This window comes from Lepidochelys kempii, chromosome 6 (assembly GCF_965140285.1).
Source record: "Lepidochelys kempii isolate rLepKem1 chromosome 6, rLepKem1.hap1, whole genome shotgun sequence".
NCBI classification, from domain to species: Eukaryota; Metazoa; Chordata; order Testudines; family Cheloniidae; genus Lepidochelys; species Lepidochelys kempii.
In genome coordinates this window covers 23,664,571-23,682,244 of record NC_136385.1, presented here as the reverse complement: position 1 = coordinate 23,682,244, position 17,674 = coordinate 23,664,571, and the positions used below count along the sequence as shown (strand labels likewise).

The window sequence follows — 17,674 nt, the reverse complement described above, 5'->3', positions numbered from 1 at the left end:
ATTCCTAGTCTAGTGCCTTAGCTATAAAACCATCTTTGCTCTTGTACCATCCCCACTGTTGTGGGAGATCAAGAAGTTACATGGTCAGCTGTCTCCTGAGCATCCATTTTTCCTCTTGACCGATTAAAATGTAAATATTTAACATTACAGTGTTTTGTGTGTTGAACTATTGTACATATTGTGTCACATATCTGAAATGCAGCTGCCTCTGGGGTGGAGGGCAGCAGCTGACTAGTACGCAGCAGAGGTGGGACCATGTATTATGCGCAAAAGCCCTATTTTGAAAAGCATCTTGTGAACCTAATGCCGCTGTAATGGCACCAGAGCTGCATGAGGACTGTGTGTGGAATTGGCCAGACCTCTTCTATCCATAAAAGGGAACACCCTATTTATTGTAGTTGCTACCGATGAGTTTTCATGGTTTAGGGTTTGCTTACATGGAGGTGTATCAGTTTAACAAAAGGTATGAAGCTAATCTGGTGCAAACCCCTTTGTGTGTATACACTCTTACTTTATTTAGTTTGAGTGATTTGCGTCTGTTTAGCTTAAAGTGTCTGAGAAGTGGTTTAAGCTAAATGAAAATGAGTCTCCAAAGGAGATTGCAACCATTTTAATTAAATGCTACATGTTTTGTGTGTAGTCAAGGCCTTAGTTTATAGGGATTTTAGTATATTCTCACTTGTCATTCACTAATTTTGAAGAAGAGACTGGCTGCCTGAAAAGAAACCCCAGAAGACATGCAGGTGAATGAAGTCAGAGCTGAGTACATTAGAAAGAGCTCCATTCCCCAGTGGGTTTAGTGCACTGGCCTCTGATGGCTTCAGATGAGTCCTGGATCTCAAGTGCAAATGGATTTGAAGGCTCAGCCTAATCGTGGGGGATGGCTGTGCAGATACCACCATGCCTGTCATTGAAGTTAGAAGTCTCTGCCCGAGAAGGACCCCCAGCTGAACTATCGGGAAGAAAGTGGGGATTGCAGGTCAAGACTGAAGTGTGCTAGCAGAGCGGGGTGTGTGTGTGTGTGTAATCTTATGAAGTGCCTGCGTGCACTGTTGCTGGCTGCTTGCAGCTCTGTGAATTCCTCATTGTCGCAAACACTAGTCATGAAATTGTACCCGGCAATGAAAATGCAGTGTTAGCCTTTAAAGCAGTGGCTCTCAACCTTTCCAGACTACTGTACAGGAGTCTGATTTGTCTTGCATACCCCCAATTTCAGCTCACTTAAAAACTACTTGCTTACAAAATCAGACACACAAATACAAACATGTCAGCACTCTATTACTGAAAAATTGCTGACTCTCTCATTTTGACCCCATAATTATAAAATAAATCAATGGGAATATAAATATTGTACTTACATTTCAGTGTATAGAATATAGAGCAGTATAAACAAGTCATTGTTTGAATGAAATTTCAGTTTGCATTGACTTCAGTAGTGCTTTTTATGTAGCCAGTTGCAAAACTAGGCAAATATCTAGATGAGTTGATGTGCCCCCGGAAGACCTCTGCATACCCCTGGGGGTACATGTACCCCTGGCTGAGAACCACTGCTTTAAGGTCTCCTTACAGACTATGAAGGGGTGGGTGTGGAAAGGACTCTGATGGGTAAGCCAGTGGCACATTTCATTGCTAAGACAGAGGACAAAGAGTTTGTTTCCAGCCTATGGGTTGCTACTCCCCAAGTAACTGAAAAGGAAGCTGCCAATGAGCCAGCACTGCATTACCAGATGGGAGCTGGGGACCAGCTGCTTTCAGGGATGAGGAGTAGGTGGCAAGAAATGAGAAATATTAAAGGAATCTAATTCTTGAATATTCAAAATATCCACCTTTCTGGGGTTGAGTTCCTTCATGGGCTGGGTTCCAGCAGCTCCCTGGTAACTCTGTGGGGCAGCGTAATCGAGAGAACAGGCTCCTCCCTGTGAGACCAGATGGTGTGGAAGTCTGACATCCCCCCCCCACTCAGCCCCCTTCACCTGCTCCCAAGAGCAGACAGCTTCAAAACAGGCTGCTGTCCCTTTAAGCCCTGCAAGGCGCTTGCAGTGTCTGGCTGCCATCCTTCCTCATATGCTGAAGCGCGATGCTCTTGGCAGCCAGCTAGAGACCATGTGGTGGGTGGGTGTGATGATTTCACAGCCTTGCAGCTTCTTGACTGTTCCTTCTGTGCATGGCAGAGGGAAAGTCATTGGAAAATTTGCCTCTTTTAAAAATAAGAGTGAGACAATATGACTAACCCTCTTTCCTCTCTGAATAATCCGTATCTGGGAACTGTTCACAGGAGTCTCTGGGATCGGGGTCAGTGACTTCCCCAGAGTCAGGGTTAGGGGCATGGATGCAGGTACTCGCTCAGTCTCTGTCATCAGACGTGTCGTTCTCTGTGTGTGAGGCATTGGCTATGCTCCAAGTACAGACTGGGCAGTCCCTGAACGGGGTCGGGGAGGGAGCCTGTGTACTCTGCCTACAAAGGTTTGGGCTTTGTGGAGAATGTAAAGTCCTGTTCTCAATCTTGTCTCCTTGGTGTTTCTTTCTCACCCTTCTCAGGAGAACCACTCGCCAGGACAGAGAGGCAGTGACTGAGGGGAGGAAAAAAAAGAAAAGCGACATTCAGGAGGAGCGTTCAGGAGGAGCAAATTGATTTTGAACAGGATCACGTCTGAATTAAATGGCTGATAAACAGATCAGGTAAAAAGTTTTGCTGTTCCTTTTGTTAGGAGTAACTGTGGGCCAGAGAATCTCACCTGCTGTACAAGAGGTTAGACAGGATGATCCGATGATCCCTTACGGCCTTTAAAATCTGTGATTCTTTCCCCACTTCTATGATGGGGTTCAGGGTGTAATCCAGACCAGTGAGGGGCTGTGTCACCACTTTCCTTGCAACCCTGGGTGCCTTACAATGCTTTGCTGCTGTAGCTCCCAAGCTGGGATGCTCTCAACAAGCCTACAGGCATGCAGGTCACGCCCTGAGTAACTGTGTGCTAGATGTCCCTGGTTCAGCAGCTCTAACCCCAGCAGCCTGTCTACAGCTCCATGGTCCCACTCTGGCTTCCACCAGCCTTGGTTCATAGAATCATAGAGTTAGAAGGGGCCTCAAGGGTCATCTAGTGTAATCTCCCACCAAGCTGCAGGATTTGTTGTGTCTAAACCATCCAAGACAGATGGCTCTCCAGCCTCCATTTGAAAACCACCAGTGAAGGGGCTTCCACAACCTCCTGCGGCATCTGTTCCATTGCCCTACTGTTCTTACAGGTAGGAAGTCTTCCCTGAGATTTAATCTAAATCTGCTATGCTGCAGTTTGAATCCACTGCCTCTTGTCCTGCCCTCTGCGGCAAGAGAGAACAACTTTTCTCCGTCTTTTTTTTTGTGTGTGTGGCAGCCTTTCAAGTATCTGAAGACTGCTGTCATATTCCCCCACTCTCCCAATTTCTTTTTCCAAACTAAACATATTCAGTTCCTTCCGCCTTTGCTCATACAGCTTGTCTTCCATCCCTTTGATCATCTTTGTCGCTTACCTCTGGATCTTTTCCAGTTTCTCTACATTGGGGCGGACAAACTTTTTTGGCCTGAGGGCCACATCAGGTTTCTAAAATTGTATGGAGGGCCGGTTAGGGGAGGCTGTGTCTCCGCCAACAGCCAGGCATGGCCCGGCCTCCACCTCCTATCCGACCCCCACCCTGCCACTGCTTCTTGTCCCTCGCTGCTTCTCGCCCCGTGGGACTCCTGCCCCATCCAACCCCCATCCCCTGACGCCCCCCCCCGGGACTCCTACCCCATCCACTGCCCCCTACTCCCTGTCCCATGACCACCCCGGACCCCTCATCCCTGACTGCCCCCTGCCACCCCATCCAACCTCCCTCTCATTCCTCACTTGCCCCCTGGAACCCCTGCCCTATCCAACCACCCCTTCTCCCTGTCCTCCGACTGCCCCCCCGATGCCCCATCCAACCCCCCTGTTCCCCGCCCTCTGACCACCCCTATCCACAACCCCGCCCTCTGACCACCCCTATCCACAACCCCGCCCACTTCCCACCACCCCCCAACTCCCCTGCCCTCTATACAACCCTCCCTGCCCCCTTACCATGCTGTCTGGCGCACCGGTGGCTGGCGGCATTACAGCCGCGCCACCCAGAGCACCGGATCAGACCGTGGCTCTGCCACTGAGCTGCCCGGCCGCCCAGAGCATTGCGCCGGCGGCGTGGCGCCCTGAGGCTGTGGGGGAGGGGGGACAGTGGGGAAGGGGCCGTGGGCTGTCGTTTGCCCACCTCTGCTCTACATCCTTTCTATACATTGGTGACCAAAATTGGACACTGTACTCCAGCTGAGGCCTAACCAGCGCCGAGTAGAGAAGTACCATCACGTCCCTTGACTTGCATACTATGCCTCTGTTAATGCAATCTAAAATTACTGCTTGTCGGGTGACCCCAACAACCTCATTAGTCCCAGATTTTCCCCAAACTGTGTGCTCTGTAATGCCCGATCCTCTCCTGGACCGTTCAGAGAAATAATAAGGTTCATTTGTTCCTCTGAAGACACAAGCACATCACAGCGTATTAGTTTAACTGGGGTAAATACACCATTCCCTTTAAACACAGCACTGAGCTGGTTGATCGTAAAAATAAAAACAAATGTATTTACAACAAAACATAGATGAAGTGATGCCAAGTAAAAGGAATAAAGTTAGAAATGGTTACATGCACATAAAAGTGAAAACACATCGAAAACGTAATCTAGCAAGATACAGGCTTTGTTCAAGATGGTGTCTACCTTCATTCATTTTCCAAAGACTTGAACACGGCCTTGGCTGAAGGACCCATCTTTCTCAGCGTGTCGGAGCTCTGCTTCCTTGTGTCTGTCTAGTGATGGAAGCCAAAGATGGCTTCCGTCTCTCTGCTTCTATCTGCCAGAGTTCTGTGACTTTGTTTCAAGAGGCAGGCTGACCTCATGCTGTTCTTCCCTTCCTGTGGCCTTCTCCCCCCCCCCCCCCCCGTTATGTAAATAGAGCTTCCATTGTTTTGATTCCACCATGCTTGATTTACATAGCAGACAGATAATAGCTGGGGTGATCCCTCCTGCCTAGGAGAGAACCTGCTTCTTCCTTTGTTTGGATACAGTCTCTAAAACAGGTTTCAGAGTAACAGCCGTGTTAGTCTGTATTCGCAAAAAGAAAAGGAGGACTTGTGGCACCTTAGAGACTAACCAATTTATTAGAGCATAAGCTTTCGTGAGCTACAGCTCACTTCCTCGTTAGGTATCCTTGTTTCCTGATGTAGCACACTATGTAGTACATACTTTTCACAGTGCTATTATTCACCAATGTGTCTGTCATTCACTATCAGAACAGACACATTGGGACCATACAATATTACTGTATATAAAGGCATACAATATTACCCTAGTATAAACAGACACATTGGGACCATACAATATTACTGTATATAAAGGCATACAATATTACCCTAGTATAAAAGTATAATCAGTTGATTCAGTTGCATATCACTTGAGGTTCAGCCCCCCTGTCTTTATAGACCAGTAATCCTTTGGAATGGATTCTTCTGAAGGTTACCTCTCCAAAGTACAGTTTATTCAAGCTGTCTGGTGGTAAAGGAAGTTCCATGCTCTTTCTTCCCCCCACTTATTAACTCAAATGCAAATTCTTCTGTTTCCTACCATCTTCTCCTCCTGCTGTCTTGATGGTCCTGTTTACTGCTTATGTGGCAATTGAGGTAAATACACATTCCTTTGTTCCCTCTGCCATACCTGGTTTACACACGTCAGTCATTATTGCAGCATATATTCATAACTCTCTTAATACACATCATGTACATACATCACTCAATATTATATGGTCAGCAAGTTGTTAGTTTTCAAGTGATACCTCACAACGCATATTTTGTACGAAGATTATCACAGCAGTTTGTAACGTGTGAATACAGGGGTGCTTGGTGTCACAACTCCCCTCTCTCCTTCTTTTCTCCTTTCTTGTATCCTCCTTCTATTGTCTTTTTTCCTTTCATCCTGCCCTACACTCCCCACTTCTTGTTTTATCTGTCCACCCCTCAGCCCCCAATTCATTCCTCCTCTTTACCTCCCCTCTCCTTTCGAAGGCCAGCTCCACAGCTGGTTTAAATCGGGGTCATTCTTTGACTTCAATACACTGATGTCAAAGGAGCTGTGCCGACGGGCACCAGCTGAGGATCTGGCACTTTCTATTTTTGAACTATACACAGCAGCGACCTAGTTCCCTCTTCCTAAAGCCTAGTCTGTCCATCTAATTGTAGGCACCTTGGTATCCAAGCACTGATGCTACCAGGTTTAAAACAACTAGATGATTTGAGGACACAGCAGGCAGCTTGCAAACCTTGCTCCTGGCTTGTCCCGGAGCTATATTTGTGTCCTTTAGGAAAGTAAATCTGGAATATGCTTCTGATTGTTGTGGATCATGCTATTGGCTTTCCAGGAACCATGAGGGCTGGACCAGCATGGTCCCAAGGGTGGGCGTAGCTTTCTGTTAGTGTGGGCGGGGTTTACACTTGCTGTTCACAAAGTTTTTCCTGACGAAAGGTGACTGCTGTCTGGCTCCAGAACTTCACTAACACCTGACCTCCCCAATGCATTGTCTCCCAAGAGCACCTGTGAAGAGAGGGGGAGGCTAACCTGGGTCAGATAATGGTGTTCTCTTGACTTGGTTGTGTTGACGGTGGGCGAGGAAAAGGGCTGCCCTTATTGCGACTTGTCGGGATTGGACTATTTTTTCTGCAAGGCAGAGACAGCTGATGGAAAAGGGCCCCAGGCAGAGCAGCCAGCAGCAAGAAAACGTCATTGTGTGTTTAATCCCTCAGCAGTGTCTTTTGTCCATTAACTGATCTCAGGAGCTCTATGGTGTTTGTATGTATTCTTTCCTTAGTCTGAATTGCAAGCCCAGATTCATCTCTGCTAGGCCACATGGCTGTACGTGTCTGATAGCCCCAGTGGAGTGAATCACATATGGCAGGAGCTGCAGACTTCAGCCGTGGCTCCAGCTGAAAAGGCTGGAGGTGGCTGTGCAGGACGCTGGACAGAGTGGAGTACTCCTCTGCATGCTGCCCCCACAGCATGCCTTCTTTGCCCACCGCTCTGTCCCTGGCAGTGCACATGGAGTACAGAACGATGAGGAACTTCTCCCAGCTCTCCCATATCCCGGTCCAGTATTTTAATCCGTAGGGGGTGATGGGTCTGTTCCCACCTCTGTGATCCACTTGTTGTATAAACTTGTGCAAGTATTTAATCTCTGTGTATATTACAGTAGCACTTAGAGTTCCCGAAGGCCGTAGGGGCTGTGCATACACACGGCAAGATGTGGTGCCTGCCCAGAAGAGAGTACAGCCTAAGTAGACAGGACAGACAAAGGGTGGGAGGAAATAAGTAGTAGTACTGCTATTTTACAGACAGGGAACTAAGTCAAAGAGACTTGAGTGACTTGCTCAAGTTCACAAAGGAAAATCCATGGCGGAGCCTGAAATTGAACCTAGATCACCTTAGTTCCACTGCCTTAACCACAAGTCATCCTGCTTCTCTGTGCCTCAGTTTCCCCATCTTTAAATTGGAGGATACTACTTCCCTCACATGGGTGCTGTGAAACTAGATCCATTTGTGCGTGTAAAGTGCTTTGAGGGACTCATCTGGGAGGTGCTAGAGAATTATTATTGAACATAAGGGCGGCCACACTGGGTCAGACCAGAGGTCCATCTAGCCCAGTATCCTGTCTTCCAACAGTGGCCAATGCCAGGTGCCCCCCGAGGGAATGCACAGAGTAGGTAATCATCAAGTGATCCATCCCCTGTCGCCCATTCCCAGCGTCTGGCAAACAGAGGCTAGGGACACCATCCCAGCTCATCCTGGCTAATAGTCATTGATGGACCTATCCTCCATGAACTTATCTCGTTCTGTTTTGAACTATTTTGACCATGCGAGTCTGTGTGCATGTTCTCCTCTTCTAGGTGATGACTCCGGAGGAACCAGAATAACTGAATAGGTATCTTGAGCAATGCTTTCCTGCCCTCAAATAACAGGGGTGGGGAGAAGCTTTCCACAGTTGTCGCTTGCAAATTGCGCATGGCCTGACGCTCTCTGTGTGTGTCAGCATGCCAGGCCTTCTAGTTTGTCCTCTTTTATGTTTGTGTGGTGGTGCTGGGATCCGCACTGAAATGAATGAACTTGTCATGCCTTGTGCCCAATATTCTACCCTGTACTGTGCTAGCTATGGGGTTGGGTTCCTCACTCCCACTTGGTGGTTTCTTAGTGATAATTTCTCCTTATTGCAGCAGAGTACCAGAGTTACTCCAGAGATGAACTGGGGCAGCCCCAATCCTGACTCTCCTCGGGACTGTGATTTACCAGCAGATGCTTTGAAATCGCATCTAGGTGTCAGGCTCCCATCCTGCATTAGCTGCATGAACAGCAGATCCAGGCAATAATGTCCTTTGCATCAGCTGAGCTCAGTTCACCTGGCTTTAAATGTTCCCCCTTTTTCCTTTCGCTGGTGTCTTGGCCTTTCTTCACTAATGCTATGCCCTGTAATGGTGACCTGTCTAAGGTACTATCTTTTTCTCTAGCCTCATCCCTCAGGGTGGGTCCTACTGGAAGAGTCCTGTGTGAGGACCCTGAGAACTAGTGTTGAGAAGATGCCAATATAGCTATTGGAAACAGGGTCTCTTCCTCAGGAAACTAGAGCTTTTAAAGGGGCCTCTGCTTTGCGGATGCTTTTTTTGGTGCACCTGTTGGACATTGTAGATGCAGAGTCACAAAGGAAGCTGAACATCTTGCAAATGGGAGAGTTAAAATGCCAAACTATTGATTTTCTGTTTGCACCTCTGATTTATAGTACATGTACAGGAGAGTACATGTAAGCGCATAATGGGGGCTGAGGTTCAGCTGAAAATCTGGCCCCAAGACAGCAGCTCTGCTCGGCGACATTGAGTGCCCTTCCAGAATGGCACTGTGTTGTCCCTTACAAAAGGTGCCAAGAAATAGCTCGGGTTCGCCCGTCTGATCTATGGGGTGAAAGGTAGAGGAGGCAGGCCCTAGAGGGCATCTAACTCTTATTTTTTCCCCTCACCACAGCCTTAGGATTTTATATAGGAGTCTGACTCTTCCTACTGGAACACCTCTCCTGCCGTGTGCACCTTTCCAGCCCTGGAATCCCTCCCTGGGATTTTTGCTTTGCAAAAGCTATAGTCATGTCACTGTGCATCTATAGAAAGCCAAGGTTATTTCCTTCTATATTCTGCTCCATGAGGCTCCCCCAACACACATACTCTCTCTGTCTTTCATGCCCTGAGCCTTCTTAATCTCAGAGGGCTTCCATCAGGCCTGTAGCAGAGAGGCAGACCTTCCAGAATATCTGTAGCCGGACAGCTTCTGAAGCCTGGTCTCTGCTGTCGAGCAGCCGCCATCCATTATTGAGCTCTTGGGAATGCCTCTGAGCAGCTGAGGAGTTAATAGGCCTTTCTGCTTCCCTTGCTTCACTCCACTCCAGCAACTTATCTCTGCCACTTCCTCAGTTCAGAGCAGTGCACCACTGATGGCCCTGCCTGCTGGCATCCTGTGTACAGTGTCCATTATTCTTCAGAATGGAGAGGCCTCTGAGGGAGCCACATGGGATCAGTTGTTTCTCGGGCTGTTTAGCTGTGATGAGGAGTGCTTATTAGTCATCAGTTTAATAGCGGATATATCCTCTGCTCAAGGGTCTGTATCTTGCCCTTCGCTGGACGGAATGCACTTGGAGGATCTAATAGGCATCCCCTGTCTCTGACACCAGTGATTGATCGACTTTTTAAATGTCTTATGGTCCAAGTAATTGAAAGAGTGCTGGACTCTCGCTAAGCAGGGTGGTAGATCGGCTTTAACACTGAGGTGCATGTAGGTACCAGGGAGAGCTGCTTAGAGATGAAAAAGCTCAACTGTGAGACCCCCTGCACAATACAGCCTGCTTTTGTCTCTGTTTTTCTTTGCTACGTGTAATCTCACCCCTCCGTATCCATGTGCACTCAGCTTCGCCTCTGTCTGTGGGGTCCCGCTCCCCGTTGTGCCACTGATATATCCGGGATCAAATGCCTCACACACGTGCACGCACAGTGTCTTCTCTGACCGCAGGTCCAGGAGCCGTGTCTGAAATGTCTTACTGGTTCTGAAAGTGTGTAGGGCCAGCCTGCCAGCGAAGCTCCTCTGCGCTGGTCTTCCCCACATGAAGTTAGCGGCCTACGTGTCATGAACCGCTAGTTAGGTGCGTGTCTGACGCCAGCTTTCCTCTGCTGCTGTAAAACATTAATGTCTAATCCCGATGGTTAGTGAGACATCTGGCCCTTTAAACAAGGTCAGTCTACACTGTCCCCATTGGTCTGACAGGCCATTGGCTCTTGAGTGACTAGAGAAAGCCTTGCACCCTTAACTGGTGTAACGTTCACTGCCAGTGTTTCTATTGTTGGGCCTGGGCAAACATTTCACTGAATCCTGGGCCAAAAGCGGGTGGATTTCCCCAAATCTGGGCCCATGGCTTTATTTTGTGGCATCTGTCTGGAAAAGTGGGGCATGTTTCTGCTTATCTGGCAAAGGCTTTACCTCACTCAGCCCCTTTCGGGTTTCTGAATGAATCCCAAACCACCTGAAGCCACAGCTCAGTGGGGAGTGTTATATCGCTCAGCAGTGCCACCTGCTGGCTGGTCAGGAGCAACAAGAACCAAACCTGGATGGGAGCTCTGCTCTGGGCTGGAGGACGGAAGTGATGAGAAGGCAAAGAGGAAAGGGTGGGGGTGAGAACTGATTTTTTTGAAGGCACAGATTCTATTCCTACCTCCTCCCATCTGCTGGTGGGTTCTAGATTTCATGACTAGGTTTCCCCCAGTCTACGACAAGAGGTCACACAAGGGGGGCAGCGTCAGACAGCAGCTGTGTACAATGTTTATTATTTGTATGACAATAACATGTAGAGGCCTTCGCAGAGATCAGGACCTCATTGTTCTAGGAGCTGCACATACACACACGTGGGGCGAGTGCGAGTCAGTCTAAACAGACAGTGAGGGATAAAGAGTAGGAAGTGGGGATGATCATCCTTCCTAGCTGACAGATGGGGAACTGAGGAACAGAGAGATTAAATGACTTGCCCAAGGTTCTATAAGGAGTCTGTGGCAGAGCAGAGTATTGAATCTAGCTCTTCAGAATCTCACTCTGGGCCTCAACCACAAGGCCAGCCTTCCCCTGTGGAGTTGGAAGGATCCCAGTACTGTACTGCAGGTAGTGGTCACAATAAGACTGCTGAAAATGCCTTAAACCATCCCCCTCATTCTTTTTTAGTGGCTAGAGCATTGCAATGTGCCTTGCGCGTGGGACCTGGGCACTCTTGATTCTCTGTTTGAGCTTGGATTCTGTGCCTCAGATTCCCCATCTGTAAAATGAGACAAATTATACCCCAGCAGATCACTTTGTGTGTTAGGTGGAAAGCACCAAGCGCAATATATTATGATTATTTGCTTGTGGGAAGCTTGGTTTATTTCAGCTCATAGCACTCCTGTTGAAGGTCGTGGTTCTTTATTCCTCTTTCCCTTTTTATATCTTGTTGCCAATGCATCTGTGTGTTTTTGTTTTTTTTTTTCCCTTGCAGTTTGCCTGCCAAGCTGATCAATGGAGGGATAGCTGGGCTGATTGGAGTCACTTGTGTATTTCCCATTGACTTGGCGAAAACTCGCCTGCAGAACCAGCAAAATGGCCAGCGGATGTACACCAGCATGTAAGTACTGGCTGGGTGGGATCTCAACTTTCCCTCACCCTGCGCCCCCCCCCCCCACATTTATGGTGACATCAGCATTTCTAGGAGTTTAACTCTCCTAAAATCAGCCATCAAAAGAAGCTGTATTTAAAATAAATAAATAAATAAAACATTAAAAATTAACTAGCCCAGGCTGAAACCCCACAGGTAAGGTCCCTGCTGGGAGCATTTTTATTTGTGTGTCTTGAGTTATATTAATTTTTGCACCCCTAGCAGCAGTGCATTCTTTTGCACCAGGGCTGTAAGGGAGGCCGGGGTTATGGTCAAGACGTTGGCCTGTGACTCGAGTTGGGTTCAATTCTCTGCTCTCCTACAGACTGCCCTTGTGAAATTGCCGTTTAATCTCTCCCGGCCTCGGTTTCCCAGCAGTAAAATAAGGATAACAATATCTCCTTCGCTTCATCTATTCTCATGACAAGCTCTTTGTGACAGAGGCTGCCTGTTGTGTGTGCGTGCAGCGCCTAGCACAGTGGGGCTCTGAACGCACGCAGGTGACTTATTTGTTCAGCCTTGAAATAAACAGAGTGACATTTAAACTCACCAGTACCACGTTTACACCTGCCACTGTCTAATGCTTTGGGTATCCTTGCCAGTCTGACTTACTGGGAAGGGGTCATGAAGCTGTGGATGGGATAGTATTGTCCCTTGTTAATACTGGCTTGTCGCACAGAGGGATAGTGAGTGTTAGTCGGTTTATGGTTTTCCAAGTTCTTTCGAGAGAGCGCAGAAGGTGACCCTTTTCAGATCCCAGAGATCCACCCAGTGGAAGTTTGGGGTCTGGCTCTGCTCCTGCTGAAGTCAGTGACCAAATAGCCATTGATTTTCAGAGGCAGCAGGAGATGTTGCATTGTTCTTAACAGGGAGCCCGGGAGGCTTTTTGGGTTCAGGTCACAGTGTGTGTGTGGATCTTGTGTTATTGGGGAAACAAGATATGACCGAGTTATGCAGTTTTTGCTTACAAAGCCTGGGTCTGGTATAAATAAGTGCATATGGGTCTGATCCAAAGTCCACTGTAGACCATGGGATTCTTTCCATTGACTTTATTAGGCATTGGATTGGGCCCAATGCAGTAATTTTCCACTAGTTTAAAACAGCCCCCAACATCCTGAGTTCCTTAAAATGACAAGGCAGGTTAGGGTGGCTGTGCAAAACTTCAGTTTCAAACCCAGCTCTTTATTTCCCTTCCTTGATCAGGGCTGATCACTGAAACATGTTGTGCTATTGTTTTGGGGCTCCCATCTGGTTAACGAGCAGCTCCTCCAATTAACATTCTTCCCTTTTGGAGAATGTGGAAAGCAAGTTTGTTCTCTGTGCATGGGGTGAGCCGGTATTTCAGAGCCCCTCTGTGCCAAGGACAGCTGTACTCCTGAGCTCTCACAACGATGGTGTCAGTGGCTAACGCTGTTTCCACCTCTTCCTGGACTTCGGCTGACAAACTGTAAATGAAAATCGCTTGATTAGATTCTTCCCTCTCCACCTTTGCACTCCTGAGGTTTTATCTCTGTCTCTTGTTTGCAGGTCTGACTGCCTTATTAAGACAATCCGGTCGGAAGGTTACTTCGGCATGTACAGAGGTAAGGGCTGGAGGCAGGGCAGAAGTGCAGCATCTGACTCCTCCATCCTGGCCTGAAAAGGCTGTTGAGACCGCAGGTGAAATAAAACCAAAGCCACTTGCCTCTCTTTATGGAGTGAGGTATTAGGGGTGTCCTGAACTGGTTGAAAAACCTTGAAAAATCTCACCTGAAAACCGAGGGCTCAATATACAGAAACACAGGTATTGCCAGGCTGGCTAGACCCCATGCTTCACCCAGTCCAGTACCCTGTCTGTGTTTGTGGCCAGTGCCAGATCCTTCAGAGGAAGGTGCAGGGCCGTCCCTAGCTATTTTGGTGCCCTACGCAGCCCCCCGGCCTCTGCGGGGTTGGGGGCTGGCCCCAGGCCGACAGGGGGAAGGGGGCTGGCCACTTCCTGCGGGAAGTGGAGTGACCCGGCCCCAGCCTGCTCTGCTCCCCTGGCTCCCAGGCTTGGGGGGAGGGGGGAATCGCCCCCAGCACCCGCCGGTGGAGCGGAGCAGGCTGGGGCCGGGTTGCTCCACTTACCGCCGGTGAGTGCAGGCCCAACCCCTGCTGGAGTCCTCAGGGGAGTGGGGGCATGGCTGGGGTGGAGTGGGGGCTGTGGGGGCAGGGCTGGGGTGGGAAGAGGCAGGGCTGGGGCAGAGCAGGGGCGGGCCCTGGGGAAGAGCTGGAGCAGGGGCTCAAGCAACACACAGCTGTGCAGGGCACCAGCAAATTTGGTGCCCCAAATTTCCTGGTGCCCTACGCAGCTGTGTACTTTGCGTATGGGTAAGGACGGCCCTGGGAAGGTGCAGGGAGTTATGGGGTAATATGTCCGGAGGGAAAATTCCTCTTAACGCCGATAAATTGAGAGGTTAGTTTGTGTCCAGAAACAGGTTTATATTCCTTCCTAAGCCTTTGTTTTGTTATATTTGCTGTTCTAACTCCTGGCTAGTCTCATTATCCATACAAATAATACCTAGCTCTATTGTAATGCTTTCCATCAATAGGTCTCAGAGCATTTTACAAAGGAAGCGAGTATATCCCAATCGTTTCTTCTTTTGATCCTCGGTCCCTTCCGTTCTCCGCCTGTGGCACATAATAGCTTAGTCTCCTGTGCGCGATAACACTTCGCTTTAATTCTGGCTGTGGGGTTTCATGTACAAGTCCTGGGTGGTGTTGGTGGCCTGTGATGTGCAGGAGCTCAGATTGGGGGCTCTCAAATTGGAGGTCAGGACCCCTCAGGGGGTCACAACGTTCTTACATGGGGGGTTGCGAGCTGTCAGCCTCCACCCCAAATCCTGCTTTGCCTCCAGCATTTATAATGGTGTTAAATATATAAAGTGTTTTTAATTTATAAGGGGGGGGTCACACTCAGAGGCTTTCTATGTGAAAGGGGTCACCAGTCACTGGACTAGATGACCTGGTGGCCTTAAACTCTGTAACTGTGGTATCTAGCTGCAAGTATATGGTGCTATATAAATACCTCAGAAATATTTGCAATCCTCATAGTACCTATTCACTGGTACAGATAAAGAACAGGTTCTCAGATTACTTGATTAAATGAATCCTCGCTCCCTTTTTTTAGTGGGACTCCAGAGATCTTCGATTTGTGGCTCCCCGGGCATGCTGTATCTTGCCAGTTCTTTGTTAGGTTACCAGGGAAACAGGAATACTGTAGTTTGATATAATGGGAACAGTGGATTGGCTGCTGAGAGCAGCCTTCTCTGGCCCAGGTTGTTAATGGGAGGAAAAGGGGGCGGCAGGGTGGATTCTGGTTACGGATTGGCTGATTGCGGTGGTGGCTTTGGGAGCAGTGCCTAGACAGTGAGGCCGTTAACATAACAGAACCTTAGCAACTTTGATCTTACAGAAATATTCCAAAGCGAATGACATTCACATCTTCAAGGGCTGAATTTCTAGGGTGCTTTTTATCCTTGATAAAGACATTGCAGCAAGTGGGGTGGTGTCAGAGCTAACTGGATCCAGCTCTATCAAAATTGTGTATTTTTTGTCAGATGTAAAAACATGCAGAAGTCATCGTAATCCTATCAAACCCATGCAGAAACATACCGGCCCAAACTTTCCCTAGAGTCTAGTCTGGTTTTGGCCACTGATAGCCATGCTCTAGGCCCCCAGTGGCAGAGGGTTCACTGGGTGGAAGTGGGGAGGCAGAGGGGTTGCTAAGTGGCTGCAGCTTTCCCCCTCTGTTTCGGGTTTGCATGGGAGCAATGTGGCCATGGATGACGCATGGTCAGCGCAGCTGGGAGCTCATTGCTACCTCTGTTAAGGGATGAATTCAACCTTAGTGGAAACAACTGAAAGAGGGCAAGGAGTGTCCAATAGCTTTACATTCCCCTGCACCATCTTAGAGCAATCTAGTCCCTTGTTCCAAACCCCAAATGCCCTACTAACCCCCTCCTGCATGTGTAGGAGCAGCCAGCACAGTAGTTGGACTTCTGTTACTACCAATCTGAGTTATATCTGAGCCAGTGATCTAGGGGCGAAAGGCTCCATGTCCTCTCTTTACCAATCCCTAAATCGTCCAGCCTGCCACATCCAGCTGTGCTCAAAAGCATGGTGTTTACTGCTGGTACCTCTCAGTCCCTGGCTGAGAGGCAGGGTCCTATGTAGTAGAAAAAACAGGAGCTGCAGGATGACCAGGAGCTCTGACAGGTGGCTTTGCTGACTTAAACAATGCGTCAATCCAGCTCTACCAACAGGACAAATCTCATGACGGCAGCGTCTGGGCTGCGTTCCTGCGGCGGTTGTTTCCTTGGTGACTTTGGGCAAGTACCGGGGCCTGGTCTACACCTAAAACATAGATCAACCTAGCTACATCGTTCAGGGCTGTGAAAAACTTCACACCCTGTGCGACGCAGGTTGACATGTCCCCTGGTGTAGACGCAGCTGGCTCAATGGAAGAATTCTTCTCCCAGCTACTGCCTCTCAGACGGGTGGATTAACTACAGTGATGGAAAAACTGCTTCTGCAAGAAGTAGGGTGACCAGATGTCCTGTTTTTAAAGGGACAGTCGCATTTTTGGGAACTAGGTGCCTATTACCCCTTACCCCCTGTCCCGTTTTTTCACAGTTGCTATCTGGTCACTCTAACAAGAAGCATCTACACTACAGTGACACAGCTGTCATGTCACAGCTGTGCTGCTGTGATGTAGACATACCCTACATGTCTCTGTGCTTCCGTTCCCCATCTGTAATACAGGGGTAAGAGCACTGCACTCTACCACGCCGAGGTGTTGGGAGGGTAAGTGCACTGAAGATTGTGATGTATGGGGGTGGGGGCATAAAAGTACCGAAGACAGCTAGAGAGGTAAGAGGAGCCTTTATTAGCAGAGCACTTTCCATGTGATCTATCCCAGGACAGATGTGCTCTGTGCACTTCTCTGACCCAGAAGAGTAACTGTGTAACCTGTTACAAGGAGAACCCAACGTTTTCTAAAGGGGTCCGATGGCCTGATCCAAGCCTACTGATTTGGTTTGTTACACGTGTCCTTCACTGTAACAAAAAGGAAGGTAGGATTCCACTTGCTCACATGCACTCTAACACATGGCCTTCTTTGGGTCCCGGTAGAATTCCTGGCAGCCAGTCCGATTAGCCCGTGGATGCCAAGGGACTAACAGAGCGAAGCTGCGCCTCCCAGCCTGCTCTGTTCCTGAGTCACTTTGGCTTTTGAGCATGATGCTGTCGCTGTGCCAAGCTGTCTCCAGACTGCAGCATGACAATAGTGCTTCAGTCCTCCGCACACAAACCGGACAGCCTTCTGGGACTTCTGCTAAGAATACCCTCTGCGGTGTCCCCTGGTTCACACGATACCTGCCAGAACTATTCTGGGCTGCTGAGGTCATGGCCAAAAAATTTTGCCTTAACGTATGCTATTTATATTCTTGGTGGCTATTTTTATATTGCCTGCCTCCTGCCCTCTCCCTTCCCAAGGAGAATGCAGCAGAGGTGTGCCTGTATGGCAGCACTCCACTCTCTTCTGACCTCACTGGATCACCCAGCTGCACTTAATGTATTGGTTCTGCAGTACCAGGCTGGTTTGAGTTTATTTTTTACCCTTAATTTTCCTTGTTGGAAGGTCTCCAGATGTTCCATGTTCTGACTTCCCAAAATATGAATCCAAAGCAAGGCCACTCCAGTATAACATGCCTACCCAAATAACACTGCTGGCGTGAAAGCTGAGCTGGATTTACATACCTCTTGCTCAGTTCTGTTTCTTTCTGGTCATAAAACTTGAGGTATGTAACTACCGAGTCACGGTCATGTGGGCATTAAGGCCGTTGTGGGAATCTCAGCTGTTCAGTGGT

At 48.6% G+C, this 17,674-nt stretch overlaps 1 protein-coding gene across 2 annotated transcripts in view; it reads left to right on the top strand.

Annotated features, from left to right (window-relative positions):
• SLC25A22 (solute carrier family 25 member 22) overlaps positions 1 to 17,674 on the top strand; it is an 89,770-nt gene that overhangs the window by 34,460 nt on the left and 37,636 nt on the right. For both annotated transcript variants that reach the window (XM_073347154.2, XM_073347155.2), the window contains 3 exons: positions 2,539 to 2,679; positions 11,631 to 11,756; positions 13,314 to 13,369. In XM_073347154.2, the coding sequence (XP_073203255.1) occupies positions 2,660 to 2,679; positions 11,631 to 11,756; positions 13,314 to 13,369 (202 nt within the window). In that variant the 5' untranslated portion in view covers positions 2,539 to 2,659. The remainder of the gene's footprint in view (positions 1 to 2,538; positions 2,680 to 11,630; positions 11,757 to 13,313; positions 13,370 to 17,674) is intronic.